The following is a 22,920-nucleotide window of genomic DNA, read 5'->3' as shown; positions in this document are numbered from 1 at the left end:
GCTCCGTCATCTCGTCTCGTGGGAGGTGGGGGGGGGGGGATACAAGTGTTGGGGAAGATGATACTTAGATAAATTTATTGTGCTGTTCAGAATTTCAATTGTAGTTAATTTATATGTATTAAATAATAGAATAATCAATACAAATTGACACAGAGTAATTCCATAAATTCATTTAAAAAAAAATAAAAATAAAAACGAACATTTCCATTTTCTCCTGGTGTGGCAGCTGCCACACCTTGGCTCCACCTCAGCACCACACTGTGATGCTTTCCTAATCCCTGCCAAGAAGGTTTTGTACCTAATAAAGTCCTTCAGATGGAAGTCAAAGTCTGCTGTGTCACCACACTAAAGGTTCACTTCATGCGTTAAGGCTGCAACACGCTGCGATTTTTAGCTTCTTCAAGCCACACTATTCGACAGACGTCCAATGAACTTGGCCGTGACATACATCTCAATGTATGCAGACTCTATGATGACATCACCTACTGAACTGTAGTAGGTTAGGACTGAAAAGTGACACAGACTCCAAGGTTTATATTAACATAATGTAGGTTTTATGAGCTGGCAAAGTGAAAAAACGACCTGAACTGTTAACTGCAGTGTGCATTCGTGTGTTCACCCGTTTCCCTCTCACCTGGGAGCTGCAGTCCCTCTGCTGTTCGTGTCCACGCTGCTTATCAGTTGGTCACAGTAGAAGCTAGAGGACGCATCATACAGACAAAGCCCTGATCATTCCAGGTTACATTCTCCGGTGGGTCAGAAGACGCAGCAGCAGTCACACTGCAGGATGAAACTGCCAGAAGTTTGTCTCAGGCTATCTTGGCTGCAGGATTGTCGCCACAGTTTGTGGACTTCTCACTGTGCAATGCAGAAGTCCATCAAAGATATCTTACATCTGGGACAGCCAAAAGTTGCACAGTGTGTGCGTTGGGTTTTATTCAGAGATGCCACCAGCTTTGATATCCCAGATTACACACAGTTCTGTAGCTGCTCCACAAAAAGTGTATTTAATGGAATGTAGTTTTGAAAATTCCATAAATGATCAGAAACACACAATCAGTGAAGTATCAATATCAGAAATACTTAGGAAAAAAAATGCCTCAGGCAGAGTATAATATGAATATTTAAAGGATATCTTTAAAAGATGATGTTACAAAACACAACAACTAGAAAAACTACACTCATAGGGTATCGATCACGATGGAATGTGGACTGTTTTGTCCACAGATTTCGCTGCTGTTTACATTCATCCTGATGAAAATTTAATTTTAAAAATGCAGCGAAGTAACGGAGCCCATCAGCTGCTGATCTCAAGAACTGATTAACTTCTGTTCCCCAACTTCTTTCTGGAATCTTTTGTTCTGTGATGAAGAATATCGAACAAACACAGAAAATACAGGCACTGAAAATTTTAATCAAATGTGGGTTTGTCCCTCAAAGGACAAGCCTCCAATCCCTTTTACGGATGGTGACGTAAGTCCTTGTTGCAGGGAAGCTGAAGTGTCCTCGGTTGAAATATGGTAGTAAAAATTATAAAGGAACAGTGTTTAGAAACCCATACATGCCAAGACATATAGCTAAGCTAAATGAGAGAATTAGGATCCAACTTAATCTATTGATTAGAAACAACCTTTACAACCCTTTACGTACCCTTGAGCAAGGCACCGTACCCCCATGCTCCCTGGGCGCTGTGAATGGCTGCCCACCGCTCCAGTGTATGTATGTCATCTGTCTCCATGAGTGTGTGACCCTGTGCATGTGTGTGTTCAACAGGTGCCAACCTGGATGGGTTAAATGTGTATCTACATGACAATAAAGTGTAAATCTTAATTTTAATCTGTATATTTATGTAACTTTTGGAATTAGATAGAATGAAACATTGAAAACACGTACACAACCCCTGGCAAAAGATATTAAATCACCAATCTTGAAGGATGTTAATGACCATGGCCCTTTTTTTTTAGCTCAAGTAGAGGAAATTTTGCGGACCACCTGGCAATTTGAAAAAAAAATACCTGCACAAGTCTAGATATGGAAATTAATTTGCAGTTCAAAGAGAGTAGCTTGTAGAGCTTAATGAGCTGCTTGCATGGCTAATTGGCAGGAAACAGGGCCCCAACAAGAGAGTTGTTAGTGGAAACAATGGAAAGGATTATAAATCTCCTTCAAGTAGGTAGTTCAACTCAGAGTGTGGCAAAAAAAAGATGTTGGCTGTTCCCAGGCAGCTGTGCCTGAAGTTTGGAGCAACTACAAACTCAATGGGAAGGTTGTAAAAGGTAAACATTACGGGTCGACCAAGGAAGACGCTTGTGACTGAACTGTAAGAAACTGGCTGAAGTAAAAAAAAAACAGACGTAAACCATCACTAACAGCTAAAGAGAAGCTGTCCCGGACTCAGGATGGTAGGAAGAAAGTGATATTTAGGCTACATTTACACTGCAAGTCTTGATGCCCAGATCTGATTTTTTGCCTATATCCGATTTTTGTTAACATGTGGTTACACGTATTTTAATAATGTGACTCATATCTGATTAACGCGATTACACTTGCCTATCACCTGAAACATCGCGCATGCCTACTTAAGTGTTTACCAAACTCTACTGCTGAGGCAAATGGACGACGTTGACATAGGTGTGATGCTAGTGTTGCGGAACATGAGAAGTTCGCCCAACATTGGCAGGATTTTAAGGCAGAGAAGGAGGAAAAGGGCCATTATTGCATCCTGTGCACATGCTGCAATAATTGCCTCATCAGCTGTTCAGAGGAGTGTCTGGGTGCGAGACCGATCCCAGGACTGATGGGAGAATGTTGTGGCGGGCTTTGATGAAGAGCAGTGGGTCAGCAATTTTAGAATGAGCCGACAAACTTTTGATATGCTGTGCGAGAGTTTTCCTACCAAGACACCACATTTCGTCGGGCGATTCCACTGAAAATGCGTGTCGGTGTCGCTCTTTGGTGGCTCGCAACAGGTGCAGGCTATCGCACATTGGCTCACCTATTTGGCATCAGCAACGCATCAGTGTGCCTGATTGTAAACAACTTCTGCCAAGTCGTGCAAGACGAGCTGTGGCATCGGTACATACGGCTTGCATGAGCTGATGAGCTACAGAACGTCCTCCGAGGTTGACGTGTGGAACGCAATGTGTAAGAACATCCGATCTGCCTGTTTACACGGCGGTCGCATTGTCACATATCCGATTCGTATCTGATAAATTTCCACATATGAAGGAGGCCTGTATCCGATCTCAAAATATCCGAATGCATGCGTCCTTGTCCTATTTACATGGTCAAAAAACATATCCGATCTGTGTCACATGAGAGCAAAAAATCGGAATTGGGTAACAAATAACTGACAGTGTAAATGTAGCCTTAGAGATGGATCATCAATCCGCTTCAGACAAGGATAAGATGCTGGAACTTTAGTTTGGTGCAGGTCCAATGAAACATAGAAAGATGCCTGGCTGAAGAATACAAGCATTTCCAGTCATTAATAATATGGGTCTGATGTCGGGTGAAGGACCGGGGGTATGCCGGGGTTTGGGTTAATGATAGGGCCGGAGCCAGCAGTAAAAACAAAGCACGAAACAGTAAACAACAACATGTACCAAACACTTAAATACTGTCACTTACAAGGCTGATGACGGCAGTAATAAATGTTCTATTATGAGGCTCCATCCGCCAAAACTGATGTCCACAGCTGTACTACAATCTATTGATCACAACAATTTGGCCAAACTGTTCGTGGCACATGTGTGACTTTTGTCTTTTCACTAAATAAACTGCTGACTGAACAACTATTAGAATAGAAAAATACTTTTTTTTAATTCAAATTAGTCAAGTAGCTCAAAAAAAATATAAATATTTACAATGATTGTATATTAACAACAACAATAATAATACCAATTCTAGTAAAAATATACTACTCCTAACTAATAATAATAATAATAAAAAATGACTAAATAAACAAATAAAAAATAAAATAAATCACTCAATCAATTTGAGAAGAACTCAGCAGTCATTGTTAAAAAGCCGTAAAAATGAGCTGTTAAAAATTAGGAGTGGTGATTGGATATTTTTTGCCAGGGGTTGAAGACTGACATCCCCTCGTCAGTCTGAATGCTCATTTTGAACTGGAAACTCTCCATAAAAGACCTCTTTACCCCATGGCTCTCTTAGCACATGTTGTAACATGCATGAAGTCTTTTCCTATGGCTGGAAGCCATATTTTCTGTTACATTTTATTGTGTTGAGGCGCCCCACTGGGGCAGAAGAAAGAGACGGAGAGAGGAAAACAAGCATCTTTTCTTCCCTTCTGGCTATGGACTTCCTGATTTTGTCAGTCATTCTTCTGCAGAACAAGACTGCACAAAAACTCAACAAGAGGCCTTGGTATAATTCCCATTTCGCGCAGGTGTGGACATGCACGCACTTCCATGATTTTCTAGTCCATTTTTTTCTGTGCCACACATGAAAAATGCATCCAGTGATGTGAATCTTGCCAAGATTAAGTATGTTCTTGCCGCTGCAATGCGTTAATGGAAGAACTGTCATCATCAGCTATAGGGTCATGTGGTATTTTTTTGAATATGGGAGTATAAACGTTTATTGAGCCCCGGGGGCACGTAAGCAAATCTGACCTCATCTGAGCAGATATAAAGCGTCTGCTTTCAGAGGGAGTACAGATGGAAACTAGCTTCAGCTTGATCTGTAAATCACTAAAATCTGCTCCACTCAGTCAAACAGCTGCTGGCTCTCTGTGCACAATTATCATCAGAGATCTTCAACTTCTATCAAACTGCTTGCGTTGACACATATCGGGCACATGTAGATTAATTTCTTTCATTTGTGTGGCTCTATTTTCGTATTCCACACACTTTCAAGGAGAACTTTTGTATTTTTGATCCAGAATTTACAATTATCACATATCTTATTGGTGTGTTTCCTCTCTGGCCTGGTGAAGCATTTCCAGCTGTTCCTCTTTTCCCACTCTCAGCCCATCCTCTGTGCGCCACATCAAGAAATCCAATCAGACCCAGACCTCCAAGGTGGCAAACTGAGGGCTTTGTTGCACACTTGAAACCAAACTTACACCCGTGTTAAAAGGGCTCACACAGGCAGCATAGCAGGATGTAGAACAGACACATGCGTATGAACTCTTTTGAAGCCTCTGGGATGAGCTCCAGCTTTTCTAAAGTGCACCACATTCTGCTGGTGATAACAATTCAGGAGCTCTGATGAAAGTCTGAGAGGAATCAGTGACAAAAAGGGAAAGAGATGTAAGCTAAGGGAGAAAACTGCCTCTGGGTGTTAGTGTGTCTGCATGCCAGAGAGCAAGAGGTGATTACTTTGCGTTAATCTAGTATCAGCTTTCCCAGTATATAACTCATTATCTGCAGACAAGTCCGTTAAATACAGATTAGACAGGGTGAGTAAAGGGACTCAATATTCCTGAACTTTCTCATGAAACTCTCCGTCTGTCTTTTCATGGGTTCTCTGGGCTTTTCTCTGTGATGTCCCCTCTTTCTGCCCTCTTCATGTGCATGTTTCTTCTCACTCTTAACCAGCTGCGCTCCATATTTCAGCCTTTACTTTCCAGCAGATTTCAAATTGAGCTATCCCCCTAATTCAAAAGCAGACAGTGGAAGAGAGAGAGAGAGAGAGAGAGAAAAAAACCTTTCGGGCTTTTATCTGTCAGGGTTTTTTCTTTTTTCCAAGAGTCATGGAATTTTTTCGAGGACCTCGAAGATTCGAGCCGTGTGAGGGCACATACTTCTTCATAATTACTTTCTTCTGAATAAAAGAAGGGAAAAAAAGGAAGAAATCGATGGATCCATACACCGCGTGCTGGCACAGTCAGTGCACCTCGGGTGAGTGCTCCATTTAAAAGGCAGCTCATCACCTCTCATTAATCCAGCGAGGTCTGTGCAGCCACATGTTACCGTTGCTTTTCAGGAAAGTGGTCACACCAGCTACAGCAACACCCCATAAGGATAAACACGTCTCACAAACACGCAGAGTAAAGCGGGTTTTATTTTGTGAAATGTCTTGTTTTTGCTGTGTAACACCAAAAAAACGAATAAAAGAAGTTTAAAATCATTTAATAAAGTGAAACTCTGCAACTTTCCACATTTAAAAAACAACATTCACTCTTTTTGACCCAAAAATTTGAATATAGCATTAAAGGTTTTGCTCTTAGGCATATTGTGCTACATGTTTGTGCCTGTAATGTCTGCAAAGTCCACCCCAAGGAGAGTAATTATCTCCCACTTAATCTATCTTCCATCCATCCATTTTCTGTACCCGCTTAATCCAGCTGTCGGGCCGTGGGGGGGCTAGGGGGGCTGGAGCCTATCCCAGCGGTCATTGGGTGAGAGGCGGGGTACACCCTGGACAGCTCTTAATCTATCTTAATCCAGGCTTTTCTCTTTTTAACGACATCTCCGTAAAACACATTTTCATAATGCCAACCTGGTGATTAATTTGCCCCCCCTCAGAGAGGAGAAGTCCTCAATTTTCGAGGAATCCGAGCAGAGGAAGCTCTTCGGGAGGGACATTCTTAAAGAAACATGCACCAAAACAAAGCATCATAAACGGAGGAGGACAAGAGGCACTGCAGCAATGTACAATTATAGAGAAAAATTATGCTTTTCTTGAACAATAAAGAATGCAAGATTGTCAAAATAATAATATGAACCTGTAAAACGGCATAATATGGCCTCTTTATTACAAAGACGTGTCCACATGGTCTTGTCTCATTAAATAACTTTTGAATCACACACCAGGCGTGTGAGTGTGACACATGTCATCCCAGTTCTTATTGCTTTTTTCGCACCATTGAGATCCTGCAGCCTGGTGTCATGTTATAGTGTAGTTATAACACGTCAAGTTGTGTATCACAAATCTTTTTGTTGACGTTTGTGTCATTTCACACTATGTTCAGTATGCACAGTGAAAGTATTAGATGTAAAGTACATGTAAGAGTGTGGGTCAATGTGATGCTGTGTCTATGCCATGAGATGGTGGTCTACAGAAGTGTTTAGGCGTTGTATCTACAACTTCAGTTTCAATAAATCTCGTTGAAATGTGCTCCTTCAAATTGTCTTTGAGGTGCTAACTCCCCCCTCAGGGGCCATTAAAACACATCAGAAGAAAGGGGCACAATGAGATCATTAAAGTAGCAGAAATAATAGCTTAAAATCTGCAAAACTACATGAGAAATATGGAAACGTAACATCTCTGTATGGTTTCAGCCAAGTGAAATAGTGCAACCAGGCGATAAAGGGAAAATTTCGACAGGCAGGTTGATGACCATTTATTACATTTACCCTAATCTACTCTGTGTTTTTAATCAAAAATGGGCCCTAAAGTTAGCTTTAGCTTTCTTTTTGGATGTTTTTTGGAGGTTGCCAGTACTGATCAACAATCATAAAAAGTGGACAGCAGGGACACTTCTTCAGGAAAGTGTTAATGTCCTTATTTTTGCTCGGAAAGATTCCTGCAACTAGTCTTATCCCTTGGAGTGTTAAGCATCAAGCCAAAAAATGACAATTACCAATAGCTCAGTCAGGAGCACTTTGTCAAAGTGATGATCATAACAAAGTATAACTATAGCAGCAATTTATCGTGGTTTATATTTGGCTTTTTTGGGTCTGGTTTTGGTTATTTCTGCCCCTTCGTGTGCAAACATTGTCTGAGTCAGGGAGAGCAGCAGCCAGGGAACCGAACCAAGAGAACAGAACAGACCAGCATCGGTGACTAAAGGAGAATTTGGGGTTAAGTTGGGTTGGAAAGCAGCTTGTTGGAGGAAGGAGCCAAAATATGCAGGCATGCACAGTTCAAATAAAAAGCTGTGCATGAGGCTGATTGATCAGCTGATGTGAGCTACCAATATGAGGGCTGAGCTGTCTGCCTGAACTAAGGTTGTGCTCAATTTGTCAAAAATGTAACTTTTCCAATGCACTGAATCCTTTTTTTTTCTCCGTACAATTAGTACCACAATAACATAATTCTTTCCTGGAATCATTTTATAAATCGTGGACTGAATATTTGGACAGACGCGTTAACTTTAGCTTTACCTCTTTATTTGCAATGCTTTGCTAGATTCCTAACAGACCAACTACCTCTAGATGCCACTCTCAAAAACTCAAAGTTCCAAGACCATTTGTCATGTTCTGGATCGGGTTATTATGTACAACTTCAAGCCATGTGGGTCCAAAGCTGCATTTCAACATTTTTTATCATGAACTATTCTGTGTATCTGATGTGAACAGATGTGAATGATGACAACGAGATGAGTTGTGCCTTGCCGGTAAATTCCTCCCGGAGAAATACCCTGCTTTTAGTTTATGAGTTTGAATGTTAAGCTTAAAAACAGGGCTGTCTATAAATCAGCAGATATAGCGGAATATGCTAACTGTCTGAGGTGTGAGTGCACAATAGTCATGTGTTCCAGCGATGATTCTCTGCATTTTGTTTGCATTTTGTGGAAGAGAAAACACGTCTTTAACACCAGAAACTCTCAAATGATCGAAGATGAGCCACAGCTTCTGTCTAATTCTCTGCATAACAAATGTATTTTTGTCTTAAAAAACACATGTTCATCTCGAGTGATATGCTTCAGAGACATTAAACATATTCCTTCCATTTAAATTTCTTGCAATTATGCAGCTTTAAAAGAGTCTTAATTAGATATTTTGTGCATGTAAGAGATAATTTGATTAAATACAGACACATTGTAGTCTCAGGAACGTAATTACAGGTTAAACGAAGACAAATGTGTAGATTTCAGAGATGTCTGACCAGTACTTATAGAGAGACTATTTTCAGTGCCACAAAAAAGCAAAACCAGTCATCTCTCCTGTTGAGAAGGTGTTTGAAAGCCAGCGAGAACACCACATTACGCACAAAGAGATAAGGATGAGACTCACTGTGCTGAATCCTGGGAAAAGGCTGACCGCTGAGGCTGAATCCAATGGAATCGGGAGAAATTGCTTCATGCCCAGTGAGGTCTGGATAGCGGGCAGGGTTGGGCGCAGCAGGGCAGGCATGAGGCCATTCTGACATGTGTTACCTGTGGGAGGGAAAGCAAAAGCAACGTGTTGAACGGCTGACAGCAGCAGGGGAACGCGCTTCAGCCAAAACCTTACAGCTCGCATCAGAGCCCACTCAGTAAGCGTTTCTGTAGTCTGTGGGATTGTTACCACAATGTCCCTTCATTACGTTCGTCGGCATTCCAGCTACTTAGCACCTATGCCTTAAAGACAGTCAAAGCAAGACATCCATTGCAAAGCTCACAGTAAAAACTGTTTAAACTTAGATTAATGCCAGGGATAAGACCAACTTCATGCAGTTTGAGAAGTGGGAAATCCCCTGAAACCCCAGTCTCTGAGGCTACGTGCCCACGACAACGCTCTGAAGCATAAATGCAGATGTCCGGTTTTTTCCTCGACAATTTATCTGCGTTCTCACGAGCGCTTGGGGGTGGATATCTGTCTACCCATGGGAACAGGGAAAACGTATAAAACTCATAAAACTCGCAGTTTGCCGATGTAGTATGCACGCCCCGGACGTAGGTGGCAGTAGCAACAATACCTTTGGTATTGTTATATGAGTTATATTGTTATATATTAATAAATTTGAGAAATGCCTGTTTTGTGGCTACTTCCTCCGCGTCAGTTGGAAGAAAATGGCGAAGCGCGGCGGCAACAACAGTACGCCTTCAAACTTTGTTTGGACAGATGATGAGGTCCAGTTGCTCCTGAACACGACACTGAACTACAAAGCCAGGAAGGCAGTGGATAATGGGGATTGGGAGAGTGTCCAAAATAAATATAGTGAGATATGGGAGTCGTTTATGGAGAACTACCCACTTAACGTGTGCAAAAAACGCACTTCTGCGTTTTGAACTGTTCCTACGGCGACGAGAGGTTGGATCGTTTTCAAGATCTCCACTCTGGAGGGCGTTTGTGTTTTCTCCGTTTTGAACTCCTAAAAACACCGTCGCCGTGTGCAAGATAGGCACATCTGTCGAAATGTTCTGCGTTTATCTGTCGTTACCGTTGTCGTGGGCACGTAGCCTTAGTGTTGTAGCATTTTAAAGCAGGAAAAACCTTAAATGTTATACCCATTAGGGGATTTTCATAATTTCAAAGCAACATTTTTCACCCAATTTTTGAATATCTTCTTTAGATACTCCCCATCTCAAATCTTAAGAACTGTTCAACCACTAAATGTTATTTTTTTTTAATCTATTTCAACCTTAAGATCTATGTTTAGCCATTCCTGCTGATTAGGACTATGACTATATGCTACAAACTAGAACAAAGCTAGTAAAGTAAGCAGATCCATAAAGGTTTGGTAGAATATTGGCTGGTTACGGTGGCTCTTAAGGTGTCATGTGGGTAAAACTGTATAGCAGATCAAATTCGACAAGAACTGGACTTTCACAAGTAGAAAAAACGTATTTTAAAGGGTGTTTCTTCTGTGGAAGAATTTCGTCCAGGTTTTACCCGTCCAGGTAATGTGGTTTTTCATCTGGACCTGGTCTAAGATCCCCAAAAGACAGTTTAATGACCCTTTTCTGCTGATTAAAGTTAAAATATTCTGTTTTTGCCTAAGTCTTTCTCCTGCCCTGCCATCAGCTTCACTCCTTTCACCTGTGTTCATTATCGTCTAGTCTGTTTTTTTTTTTAAACTAGATATCTTCTGTATTAGAACCCAGACCACCCTGTATTGGTTGTACTGTGTAACACCTCTTCTAACATCACAGCTTTTTAACACTTTTTCTTGCCAACTTATTTTTTACTCCCAAATTCTACATTTTTTAATCCCCACGCTAAAGCATTCTTCTACAGTCAGATTCTCGGGTCTTCTTGCATCCACAGCTCTAATGAGATCTGTCCACAGGTGGTGTTACTGAGTCACGGATGTGTTCTTTTCATTAAACGCTTCCTTATTTGTCTCTAAACACGGATTTTTTCATTACTACAAACAAATCTGTTCATTAGTCCCTAGAACTCAAAACAAAAACTTTGTGTAGGAAACGCAACAGATTTTTTTGGGGTTAAATCTTCCTTGAAAAATTATATTTTTAGTACTTATAGAAGCCCAGCGGAGCAGTGCATCACCCCTCAGAGCCTGATAAATCTTCCCAAAGGTCTTCACAGTCAAAAAGGGCCTTTGATTTGCCTTTTTAGTCATCCTGCGATTCCTCGTGGAGTTCTAGACCTTAACTTGACCTCCAGTGTTTTATGTATAGCCAACTCCTGGTTACATAACAAACTGAGGAAAATGCAACATGAAAATTTTCTTCTCTTCTCTTCTCCTTTTTTTCATGACCATCAATTACTTTAATTTTCAGAGTGCTTGGCAGCTGCTTTGGGGATGTCAATAGCTGCTGATTGCTTTTACAAAATCTGGCGTTTTAGAAAGCTTTGAAATTCATGTGATCTTTCCTCACCACTAACACCTAAAAACCAACCTCTTCAGGGGGCGGCTACATGCAAACCTCCCACCATTCCCACATGCAAACCTCCCAATCCCGCCATTCCGACATGCAAACGTCCCGCCATTCTGACATGCAAATCTCCCAATCCTGCCATTCCGACATGCAAACGTCCCGCCATTCCGACAAGGCTTTCCATATTAGGAAATCTGCGTTCCTCAACAGGTGAGTCTCTTCTTTCCATTCATGCATTTAACATGTTTTAAGACATGTACAGATGTGATACAGTCTTTAAAAGTGTAATTAAATTTCGTATAACTGAGGTATAACCCACATAAAACGCACTCCAAAAGCAAATGAATGATATTCAAATAGTTTATTCCACAAAAAGGAGTGACAAACATGGACAAACACTGTTCACTTATTGATTTAAAACTAATAAACTAATGAAAAATGATAATAATACGTTTTGGGTAGCCTAATATATGAAACTGGTTTTATTTGCAGGATGTCCGACACAGGTGAGCTGTCATTGATGTCTGTAATTATTAATGTTGCATATGATGCCAGCGTGCTAAAGACGCTCTGTGGCTGTCTGCTGTGACAGGTCACTGACGCTCTATTTCTGCTTAATCTAACATGTTTCAGACTCGCCCGATTTACATTAATACCTGTATTATGATGTCTGAAATTTCAGGGGGTTTTGATATTAAATTATTAAAGTTGGTTTACGAGGTAAAAAAATAGGCTTTAATAGGCTATTAAAGTAACTGTCAGGAAGGCGGGATGTTTAAAAAAAAAAATAAAACAGACCGCTATTCCGACCATAGGTGGAAAAAAGTGTTGGAATGACAGGATGAAACCCTCTTCAGGTGCCCATATGTATACATGTTTCTCTGCTTTTTTCTTCTCTTTCTCCCTAATATCGCACAAAGCTAAAATATTACACGAATCTTGCCTAAAAAAGTCATGATAGATATTCAAGGCAGGTTTTATTTCCTCTCTTGAACAAATTCCAAACTAAAACACAAATGTAGACCTTTGAAGTGCTGACTTTGGAACGCAAAGCACTCCACAGTCTGGAATTAAGCATTTACTGACCTATTTGTTCAGTTTTTAAAAAATTGTGAAAAGGTGGAACACTTGGTAGAACACTTAAGGAAAATAATTACTCCTTAAAATGTAGTTTGGATTCAGAGAAAAGCTTTCACTTCACAGAAGTTGATGGTAACTTACACAAATGGACACGTGAGACAACTCAAAGTTAAATACAATAGTGTTTTCTCAGATCCTACTCCTATTTCAAAGAGCACATCAAGAAGATGGGTAATAAACGTAGCAGAAAGTCAGTTACTGACAAAACATCAAGGGTGTTTTCGGAATGCCTTAATAGTCGGGTGGAAAATGACCCTAAACCGTCACCTTAATAGTCTTCGTACGTAGAAAAGGTTGAACTGAGAGAATCTTGTGCTCGGATGTTTCGTTTGTTTTTAAAGCTCACAGTACTGCACCTCCACCACTGAGAGGACTTGTAAAACATTGCTCAGAGCATAAAGGTCAACTGCTCGGTGAAGAGTCCCTCAGAGGAGCTCAGCCTTTGCACAATCTGTCCTTTCATTTTAGGCCACTGGAATGGAACGCACTCCCTGACGGTCTTTTGTGGGGCAACAAACGGATTTTACTAAACTAGTGTGCTCAACGTCATCTGGACACAGACGCACATATTCACAGAGATGAAACACCTTGACGGAGTAGCTAAATGTGTCTGTTTTATGGCATGAATGTGTTCGGAGTTGGGAGTTAGTGGGATTGTGTCGTATCATATCTATCACAGTATACATGCATTTTTTTAATCTTATATTTACTATTGTTCCTACCTGTCCATGTAAGGGCTGCAGAAATTCACGTTCAGCTAACAGCTAAATATGGTATGATAAATCTCTGCTGCTATGAAAAGAATGTTTTTTTGAGCACAGTCCTTAAAATATAAATAAATAAAAAAACTTGGTTGAAATTATTTTTGTCCCACACTTTCCTTCCGAAGGTTTCACATGTCAGGACATAATAATGATTTAGAGAGAAAAAAGTAATATAACCTCAGATGACCAACAACTAATGACTTTTAATAACATCCCGAGGAACAAAAACAAAGCCGAAAAGTCCAGCCCATGATTCAGCAGTTTGTTGAACCACCTTTAGCAGCGATAACGTATTTTCTGTGGGATGTTATCAGTCTTTCAGCCCACTTTCCAACATTGTTCAGGCTGAAGTCTGGACTCTGACTGGACCATTGCAACACCTTGATTCTTCTCTTTTTCACACATTCTGCTGTAGATCTGCTGCTGTGTTTGGGATCTTTGTCCTGTTGATGAGCCAGTTTCAGCCCAGCTTTACCTCACATCTGACTCTAGAACACTTTGGTATCCAGAGGAGTTCATGGTGGACTCAATGACTGCGAGGTGCCCAGGTCCTGTGGCTGCAGAACCAGCCCAGATCATCAGCCCTCCACCACCGTGCTTGACAGCTGGTGTGAGGCGTTTGTGCTGATATGCTGTGTTTGGTTTCCTCCAAACGTGCTGCTGTGCATTATGAGCAAACGTCTCAGCTTTGGTCTGGTCTGTGCAAAGGACATTGTTCCAGAAGTCTTGTGGTTTGTTCAGATGCAGCTTTGCAAACCTAAGCTGTGCTGACATGAAGTTTAACCTTTAACATGCTAACTGAGGCCCGCAGAGTCTGAGTTTGGGTTTGTAGCAGTTCCTCTGAGCATTGCACGGTCTGACCTCGGGGTGAACCTGCTGGGACGTCCACTCCTGGGAAGATTGACGGTTGTCTTGAATGTTTTCCACTTGTGGATAATCTTTCTCACGGTAGAATGATTGGGAAATATCCTCATGACCGGGCTGTACAGTGATGTGTCGGTGGTTCAAATCTCGCCTGGGGCTTTCTGTGTGGAGTTTGCATACGAGTGTTCTCTGCAGGTACTCCAGCTTCCTCCCCTTCATGGTTCGTCTCAGTTGTCTCTGTGTAAATGTCCATGGTGTCATTTATTTTTCACATTATAGGGAAAATACATCTCCTGTAATCTATTTACTGTATCTAAAAATGAGCATCTTTACATTCTGTACTTGCATTTAAGTAAATATTTAAATATTTCATTTCCGTGGCATCTGACTTCTAAATCCACTGAATTCCGTTTCTTTATCTTATTTGTTAGGCCTGACCTGTCTAATAAGAACAAGTTCAACATGTCGGTGAACACTGCAACACTTCTACGCGTACCTCCCTGAAACAGGCAGCCTGTGTGGAGCGGCTGCACCAGGCAGCACAGCGTTTCTTATAAGATGATTCAATGGCAAGAGAGGCCTGGCCCACACATCTCTAAGAAAAACAAAAGTAAATACTCCACTTTTATTGTCATGTGAGAGCGCCTCGCCAGCAGAGTGCTTTCTTAACCACCAATTGGAAACAGGACAGGGCTGATTTCAACACAGCAGGATTGAAAAAAAAAAAAAAAAAAATGGCAGAAAAAAAAAGTCACAGCCTTCCAAAACATTAGGAATTAAAGAAGGTATTTCACAAAGCTATAATGAGAACCAGAGGGTTGATTTTTTTTCTTCTTCTTCTTTCTTTGTGATCGCTGCACACATAACAACAGTGGAACTCTGAGGCAGCAGGCTCCAAAGTGCTGGCAAATACAGCATCAAACCACCGTCGAGAGACAAATAAAAACAAGGTTTGCCACGTTTCAGTCCCCAGGCGGTGGTTAGGGGTAAATAAAAAGGAAAAGTCATAAAGACAAGCAGAGAAGTGGGGGAAACCACAAAGTGTCCCCTCCTTTCTCTCACTCCATCTTCTGTCTTCTCCCTCCAGTGGTCGGAGCGCTGCCATCTGTTGGAAAAAGAGCACATGCAGTCTCTCCTGTGGAGGCATGTCCCGCTCCCAACTTCAACAAAGCATGTCCTTCTGCAAGGATCATCCAACCGTGCCATCTCTCGACATCCCGCTCTGACGTCAGCCCTCAGGCTCGCCTCACCTTGCTCCGAGCCAAATCCACCACTCATCAGCGTGACATGCTCAGTCAAAGCAGCCCGCTCAAACACACCCGGGCTTGTGGGGCTAGGCTGCAGATAGATGAAGAGTGACAAACTGAAATGTGAATTTGTTGGATGGGGTCATGTTTGGTTTGCTGATTGATAGAAGCTGAAATGTGACATGTCACCACGGCTGAGGTCTTGGATTTTTTTGTCTATTCTGCAACATCGCAGCTGAATAGTTCCACCAGTGAGCAAGAACTGGAAATACAGCCTTGTTATTCCTTTGACACAGTGGAGGTGTATGAGCAGAATGAATTGGATTTTTTATGCGAATATTTAATATTTCTTGTAGCCGATTGCTTATGCAAACAGCAACATATGCACATATTTTTTCCCACCTAATTCCAGAGAACATCGTGTGCCTTCTTTAGGGAAATTAACATTTTTATTATGCCAAGTTTTATAATGATGGCCCACTGGCTGATGCAAACACAAGCGAATGCTATTCTCATGTATATATACTCCGAGGAAAAGAATAAACATCCTTAAGTGACATGTGAAATGTCTTCTTTGCAATATTTTCAGACATAATTGTTCACTAAAAATCCGCGATAAGAGACTTGCCAGTATTATTGTGCATCTCTACAAAGTGAAACTGAAAAAGACTTGCTTGACTGGGCCCTTTAGGCATATTTTATCATTTTCATTAAAGATTTCTGGATGCTGACCTGTTAGCAGCATTTTAGTGTTATAGTTGCTCGTGTTACAGCTGCCATTTTATTCTCTACGTTACAACTTTACATGATCACTTCATCCTAATTCTCATTCTAGTTGTTGTGAAGTGGCTGGTAATATAAAATAAGGTGAAAAAAATGGGAAAAAGAAGCTAAAAAGCGAGTTAGTATTTACTTGCTTTTCGCCTTTATAAACAATGAACAAAATGTACTGAAACAGTCAAATTAGCGTGTGTTCGCACGTCGGAAATACAGCAGATGGGAATGTTCAGTTCTGCAGGTGGGATCCTAAAACTTTACTAATTGACAAACATTAGTAACCAGCTTATGTCACTGATGACCAAAGCAGTCCAGGAGCAGTGCAAGCGAGAGCAGAGTCACGAACAAGCCGACATATTCCTAGGTGCTGCTTCCATTAACTTAATGACAACACACACAGCTTACTTGTTGTTTACATGCCCCAAAAGAATTAACCTGATTACTTTTCACTGCGTCCTTAATTACATTTTATTCTTCTGTGCTTGGGGACAAAGCGGGGGAAAATGTGCTCAATGACACTCCGACTACAGAAGTTCTGCTATGTTCATTAAACAAAACAGAAGCTAAAACAACTGAATAACAGAACATAAAGAACTGTAAATGGTTTTGCTGTCGCAGATACCGCAGGACTTCTTCTAGGGTAGAGGTCCCAGGTCGTCTTGGATTTTCTCAAATCAAGTGAGGATGACGTAGCTTTGCATTCAGTCTGGTGATCTTCTGGCATTCAACGTGCATAAAATGCTTGTTTCACACAATCATCGCCTCTGCCAGACTTGTGAAACACCTGGACATCCTCTACTATGGCAGACATGTCACATGCAAAAGTTAAGACACCCTCATTTTTATATATATGTTGCACAGCTCAAAGCTTAGAAATTCAGTTCAATCTTTGAATTTTTCACTGTGAAAGGGAAAACTCGGATAAATTCACACACAACAGGACCAGATGCAAAGATGCAAACTGTTTCCACGCCTTTTCAGAGTTCAGTTACCACAACTGAACAGATCAACCCTGTAACAGTTTGCAACAGGCTGAGAGCCACACTGCAGTAATGCGCCTCAGTGTCTGCTGCTTATCAGATGCAGGATCTTGCACTGCATGTTTGTAGCACAGCTCGTGTTTCAGGAGCTTCACACAGTGTTGCTTTTAGCTAAATCTTTGCGTCAGCTCCACAACATGCTGATGTGCAACAAGATAGTAGCTTATCAACATTTGCAGATCAGCACTAAACATGAAGTGCAAATTAAATTTTATGAGCTGAGTTAGTTGAATTGAAATTTGTGCCACACAGAAGCAGCAGAGGGAAGAAATGTGGATCACCAAATGTGCCGCAATTTCCCCCCTTAGGGGAGCATGGATGCCTAAACTTTAGGGAGAGACTGCTGTCACAAGGAGCAGCAGAGTCAGTCAGGTGAATCCTCTGGGGACCATGAATATCCATGCAAAATGTCAAGCAGTTACATTCCATAATTGTTCAAAGATTTCAGGCTGGAGCGCACAGACAACCTGATCACTTCTTACATAAAGAAAGAGTAGAGAGATGCTGCTTCTACGGCTAAAAACCTGAAGCACACGTAAACTATAACTGTCAGATCAGTGTAGTGTGAAAAGTTCAATATTTCCCACAGGAACGTGCTGAAGTCAAAATCTATTGTGGTGCAGAAAAATACTGCTTATAAAAACACATAACCTCACACAAATCCTACACACTGCGAAACCTGAGGGATTTTAATATGGAAAAAGTTAAATGAGCATGTGCTCTTTGTCCCCTGGTATGAAAGGTAACACAACAATCACAATCCAGCCAACAAGCTCAAACACATGAGCACATTCCTGCAGGTCTTCTAAGTCTGAACATCTGTCACCACTCGCAAAGGGGCAGAAGATAAAGCAGAGCAGGAAGACGAGTCACTGGCTGGTAACCTGAACTTTGACCCCTGAAACCTGAGCACTAAACCCACAGCACTCCGTCATCCAGGCACAAAGTGTTGCGTCGGTGTCGCCAGTGTGGGAATGGCACACCCAAATATCACAAGAGGAGGAGGAGATCAGTTTCAAAAGCTTTGATAAAGAATCTGAGCAAAAGAAACTGGGAAAAAAGACTGTCTGACAAGGAAAAAGCAGTGGAAAAGCAACTACATAGAGACATACAACATGGAAGAGTTAAACAAGGAATAACTGAAACCCAGGAGAAAGGGAATAAATCATAATTATTATGTAAAGCACTTTGAACTGTTTGTACATGAAATGTGCTATATAAATAAATTTGATTTGATTTGATTTGATAAATTTACAACAGGTGAGACAATCAGTCATGAAAACCAGGTGTGACAGGGAGAGTAAAACAGAATACACAGGGGGGAAGCTCAACAAAATAAAAGAGGAAGTAAGGAGAATGATGTACAAGAAGAAGATAAACAAGTGACAGAAATGAGCAAGAACACAAAATACAATGTAACTCAGAAACGACAGGGCCAAAACACAAAAACTCAGACCATGACGGTCAGTTATGGGATGCTCATGCTGAAAAACACAGATGAAATAAAGGGATTACTAGTTTAAGAACTGTCACGATCAAACATGCTTTGGGCTATGAATGTTAATATTTGGGTTACGCTGACAGTGTCTAAATCCCGCCCCCACATGGTGGGCAGCGACATCTACTTTGCATTACTGAGTCCCTCAGGAAAGGTCTGCAGGTCAGCGTCATTAAAACGGCTGATACAAGACTGCCTGAGCAGCCCAGGAGTTTTCTCCTCAGGATGCTTTTAGATGTCGATTTTACTGTCAAAATGATTCATTTACGTGCTGAATAAAAGGTATCCTCAAAGAGAAGGCCAAACAAATAGAACACAAAGGGTCATATGTCAGTGTGTTAAGCTACAAAGAATCTTTCCAGAGCTGATCTTTTTACATGGTGAGTGGAGCCGAATGAAAACCTCTCACTGTCAGCCTGCTTTGCAGGCACTGACACAAGTGTGCAGTGGCTAAATAGAAAATGTGTAAGTAGCTGAGGTTGTCAAATGTTTGCCGATGCAAATTTTATACACAGATTTGAATTTGAGGCTGCACAGAAAGCTGCGTGTGGAGCTTATTTTCCGTCTGCAGCTCACAACCAACCAACCAACTCATTTCAGAAATTCAAATAAGATATTTGGGACTTTATCACAGCAAAAACAAAGAAGTTGGTGACAGAAGCAACTGTTTTTACTTTTTCCTACATTTGTCACGTATCAAAGGCATCCATCAGGACAAGAATTTCAGATCAGGTAATAAAGAATAATCCACCATAGAGCAGTGTATTTACAACAGGTCAAATTAAAGTGTGCATCCCTTGCATTTCAATACCTATTTGCATTGTTTTGGTTAACAGGTCACTGCTTTAGTCTTGGATTGATTTCTAGACTCAGCAAGCATTTATAAACCTGCTATATGTTACCTTTCCAATTGCAAATGTGAGCCGGACAATCCTGATAATTGGTTTGAGAGCAAACGGCAGCTAAAGATCCATTTGCATGCACACATCGCATTTACATATGCCAGGTTGTCGTGTGTCACAACTCAAAGGCAATGTTGCTCTCTGTCTGCTCGATATGCTGCAACATTGACTTCCTTGAAATTTGATTGAAATCCAGATGATGCACATTCAAAGTTGGACATTTGGAGATGCACTTTGCTCATAGATGTTTTGCAGCAGAACTGAGAGGAGATCTGACTTCTGGAAACATTTGAAAATGATTGAAATTGATGAAAGATTTCCTCCTCTGGTAATCCATTCTCTTTGATACTGTGTTTAATGGGGGATTGCAGACGGTAACCCTGCACAGGATGTGTTTGGCCACTGTATCGCCCTGTGCCTCAGACTCCGACTGTCCTCTGCCTTGCCCTTCCTGAAGGATCTCTGTATCTGGACTCCAGTGATTTTTACTCCTGCGGCAGTATGTCGAGAGAGGGGGAGAGTAAAAATGATGTCTGGAGGACGCCGAGTGGCATTAATAATTAATCATCTTGTGCTTGTGCTCCTCCACCTTATGCCTCCCCTCGCTGTCCGCAACCTGGCGGCTCCTCAGATAAGATCTGTCCAGAGAGCCTGAAAGTCCACGCAGTCAAAGAGCCTCATTATGAAAAAGATTGCTTTCGCACAGTCATCCATTTCCCTCGGCAAATACAAATCCAATTATTAGATAAATCTAAATTCCACTGAAACTCATTTATAGTCTGCTGGCACTCGGAATGTGATTAACACCTTTGTGTTTTTATGGAGTTTGCTGATTGTGTTTGTTGACCCTTAACGTGCTGTGAGATCAGTACTTCCCTTGAAACGGAGAGGATAAAATCATTTCACCCCTATTAAAACGAACAAAGTGAGTACAAAGGGTGGATTTAAAAACATTCTGAAAGCTACACTTCCACTCATTTTCCAATTAACCTTTACAAGATAAATTCTGTGTTCTCTAAAAATTTCATGAAGCTCTCCGGCATACATTAGGCTTTGCGCTACAAACCACAAACTACCTTCCCATCCTTCAGATTAGCATACAGTGGCTCTCTCAGCGGTCATGAGTGTAGCTCACTAATAAACACAGCTGTTTGTGGATTGGCTCCAACAATCACTTCCCATGCACCCCTGCAATCTGAGGTTAACCAAAAAGACAAAGACGACAATGGCAGACACAGCGGATAGATTACCTCTGGGCATTCGATTCGACGCCACTAATAGTTTATGATTTTAGAACACAGTAAACAGCTATTAGCCGGTCGCAGTTAATTTACTGCCTGGCCTTGATGTGTGAGAGGTGAAAGTTTCTTTTTTGGTTTCAGAGAGTTGGACGGGCAGATTTAAATCACGTCCAGGGATAGCATGATAGCATGTTCCTGTTAAACAACAGCTCTGCAGAGTCGGTGAACAAACTGTTATGAATCTTTTAAGAGATCTTACTTCCCCCCGCAGTGCACTCAGGGCTGCATTCGTAAATGCTTAAACATTGCACATCCAATACGCAGACAGTGACCTTTACTACCCTTTTGTTTTGTTTTACACTGAGTGGTGGAGATAAGACGGGTCCTGTCCAGCTACTTTGTCTGGAAGAAACGAGCATCAGTGGCCACAGGAACCCGTCTGAATTGTTCTTTGGTTGAATGCCAGATTACTTTTCCACTTTCACTTCTCATCATGTTGGGTTAAACGGGCCCGGGCTCAAAATCCATCCATCCATCCAAACTGAACCGCACCACCTTCATTTTCTTTTTGCTTTCCAGCAGTTTCACACCTGAGCGACACCGGCAGTGGATCTCAAAGAGCCGAAGCTGTCTCTGCACCTGACAGCTTATTCATTTCTGAGCTCCCAGTTCGCTTTCCCTTTCTCTCCTCCCTCCTCTGTGTATAGCATAACAAGAGAAAATCCCTCTCGCTCTCACGAGCCACGGTCTGTAACTTCAGATCACTTTAATCCCTGGGATATTAAAAAAAAAGTCTTTCATTTAACAAATCACCCCCTTAGAACTCCAGATCCCTGTGTAATTATTCCTCTGATGTAAGCCAGCCATGAGAAAAGCACTTGACTAGAAGGCGCACTCACATTAAATCTCCCAAAGCCTCTTCCAGTGTCCTCCATAAAAACTAATAGAAGGGGCCTTTCCCTCAGTTTCTCTGCATATCTTGAATAGAATATCGAGTTGGCCGACAATTCCAGACTTCATGCAATAGTTGGTTCATTAAGTAACTGAAATCCAAAGCGTCTCAAAGTCCAAGGAACCAACACATAGGGTAATCTGAGGGGCAGGTTCATTCAACATTTCTGGGAGCCCTGAGTGAGCATCTCCACGCTTTCAGCAACCTCCGCTTCTATGCATCGTTTTTATTTTCCAAAACAAACAACAGTCAGATGGAATATATCGACATCACGGGGAGGGGGAGAAGGTGCACTTACACTAAGCGTTTGGCTGTGATAAAGCACAAGCAGGGAACACGTACACCAGGAAAAAGACAGGTCTTCTAGGTGAGTAACTTCACGCTCTTTTTTTCTTTAATAGAAACCAGTGCTTCTGCTGCTCAGGCTTTCAGTAGGGCACACATTCAGGGAAGAAAAAAGCACACACATTCACACTTCGAGGAAGGACTCTGAGCAGACACACCTGGGGATAAGAGGATGGAGGTAAACACTATGCAAACAGACATTTAACACAAACACACACACTCACCAAAGAACATGCTGCTTTCCATAGCTCCTTAAGCTCAGGGGTTTGCTGTATTTCCTCTCTGTTGCCCTGCCAGTGCGTGTGTGTCCATGGGCAGCAGCCCCTGCATGTCTCATACACTCTTCAGGGGTGTGTGTGTCTGTGCATGTGTGTTCAGTCCAGCGACAGCGTCAATGACCAGCCTGCATGCTGCACTCTGCACGCTGTTTGTGGAGCTCCGTTTCTGCCTCTCTGACTCTCCTCGCACTGGTCCTCCCTTGCCTCTTTCGTCCCCTCCCCTCCGCTTTAGCTCTTCCCTTCCCTCCTCCTCCTCTTTCTTCCTCCTCCTCCTCTTCTCTGGCCTCTCCACACGCTGATTCCTTTTCTTTTCATTCTCTGAGCTGTCTGTCTACATTTTCGAGCAACAGCCTCTTCTCCTTAAATGCCTCTTTCTCTCTGTCTGTCTCTACTTGTCTCATCTTTGTTTCATGT

At 41.7% G+C, this 22,920-nt stretch overlaps 1 protein-coding gene across 2 annotated transcripts in view; it reads right to left on the bottom strand.

Moving 5' to 3' along the window:
- znf385d (zinc finger protein 385D) overlaps positions 1 to 22,691 on the bottom strand; it is a 113,134-nt gene extending 90,443 nt beyond the window's left edge. For both annotated transcript variants that reach the window (XM_075466240.1, XM_075466239.1), the window contains exons 1-2: positions 22,453 to 22,691; positions 8,928 to 9,070 (exon numbers count right to left, since the gene is read on the bottom strand). In XM_075466240.1, coding sequence (XP_075322355.1) covers positions 8,928 to 9,070; positions 22,453 to 22,474 — 165 coding nt within the window. In that variant the 5' untranslated portion in view covers positions 22,475 to 22,691. The remainder of the gene's footprint in view (positions 1 to 8,927; positions 9,071 to 22,452) is intronic.
- Between the last annotated feature and the right edge of the window lie 229 nt (positions 22,692 to 22,920).

Source organism: Odontesthes bonariensis, chromosome 5 (genome assembly GCF_027942865.1).
Source record: "Odontesthes bonariensis isolate fOdoBon6 chromosome 5, fOdoBon6.hap1, whole genome shotgun sequence".
Classification (NCBI taxonomy): Eukaryota; Metazoa; Chordata; class Actinopteri; order Atheriniformes; family Atherinopsidae; genus Odontesthes; species Odontesthes bonariensis.
This window is presented reverse-complemented; position numbering and strand designations above follow the sequence as displayed.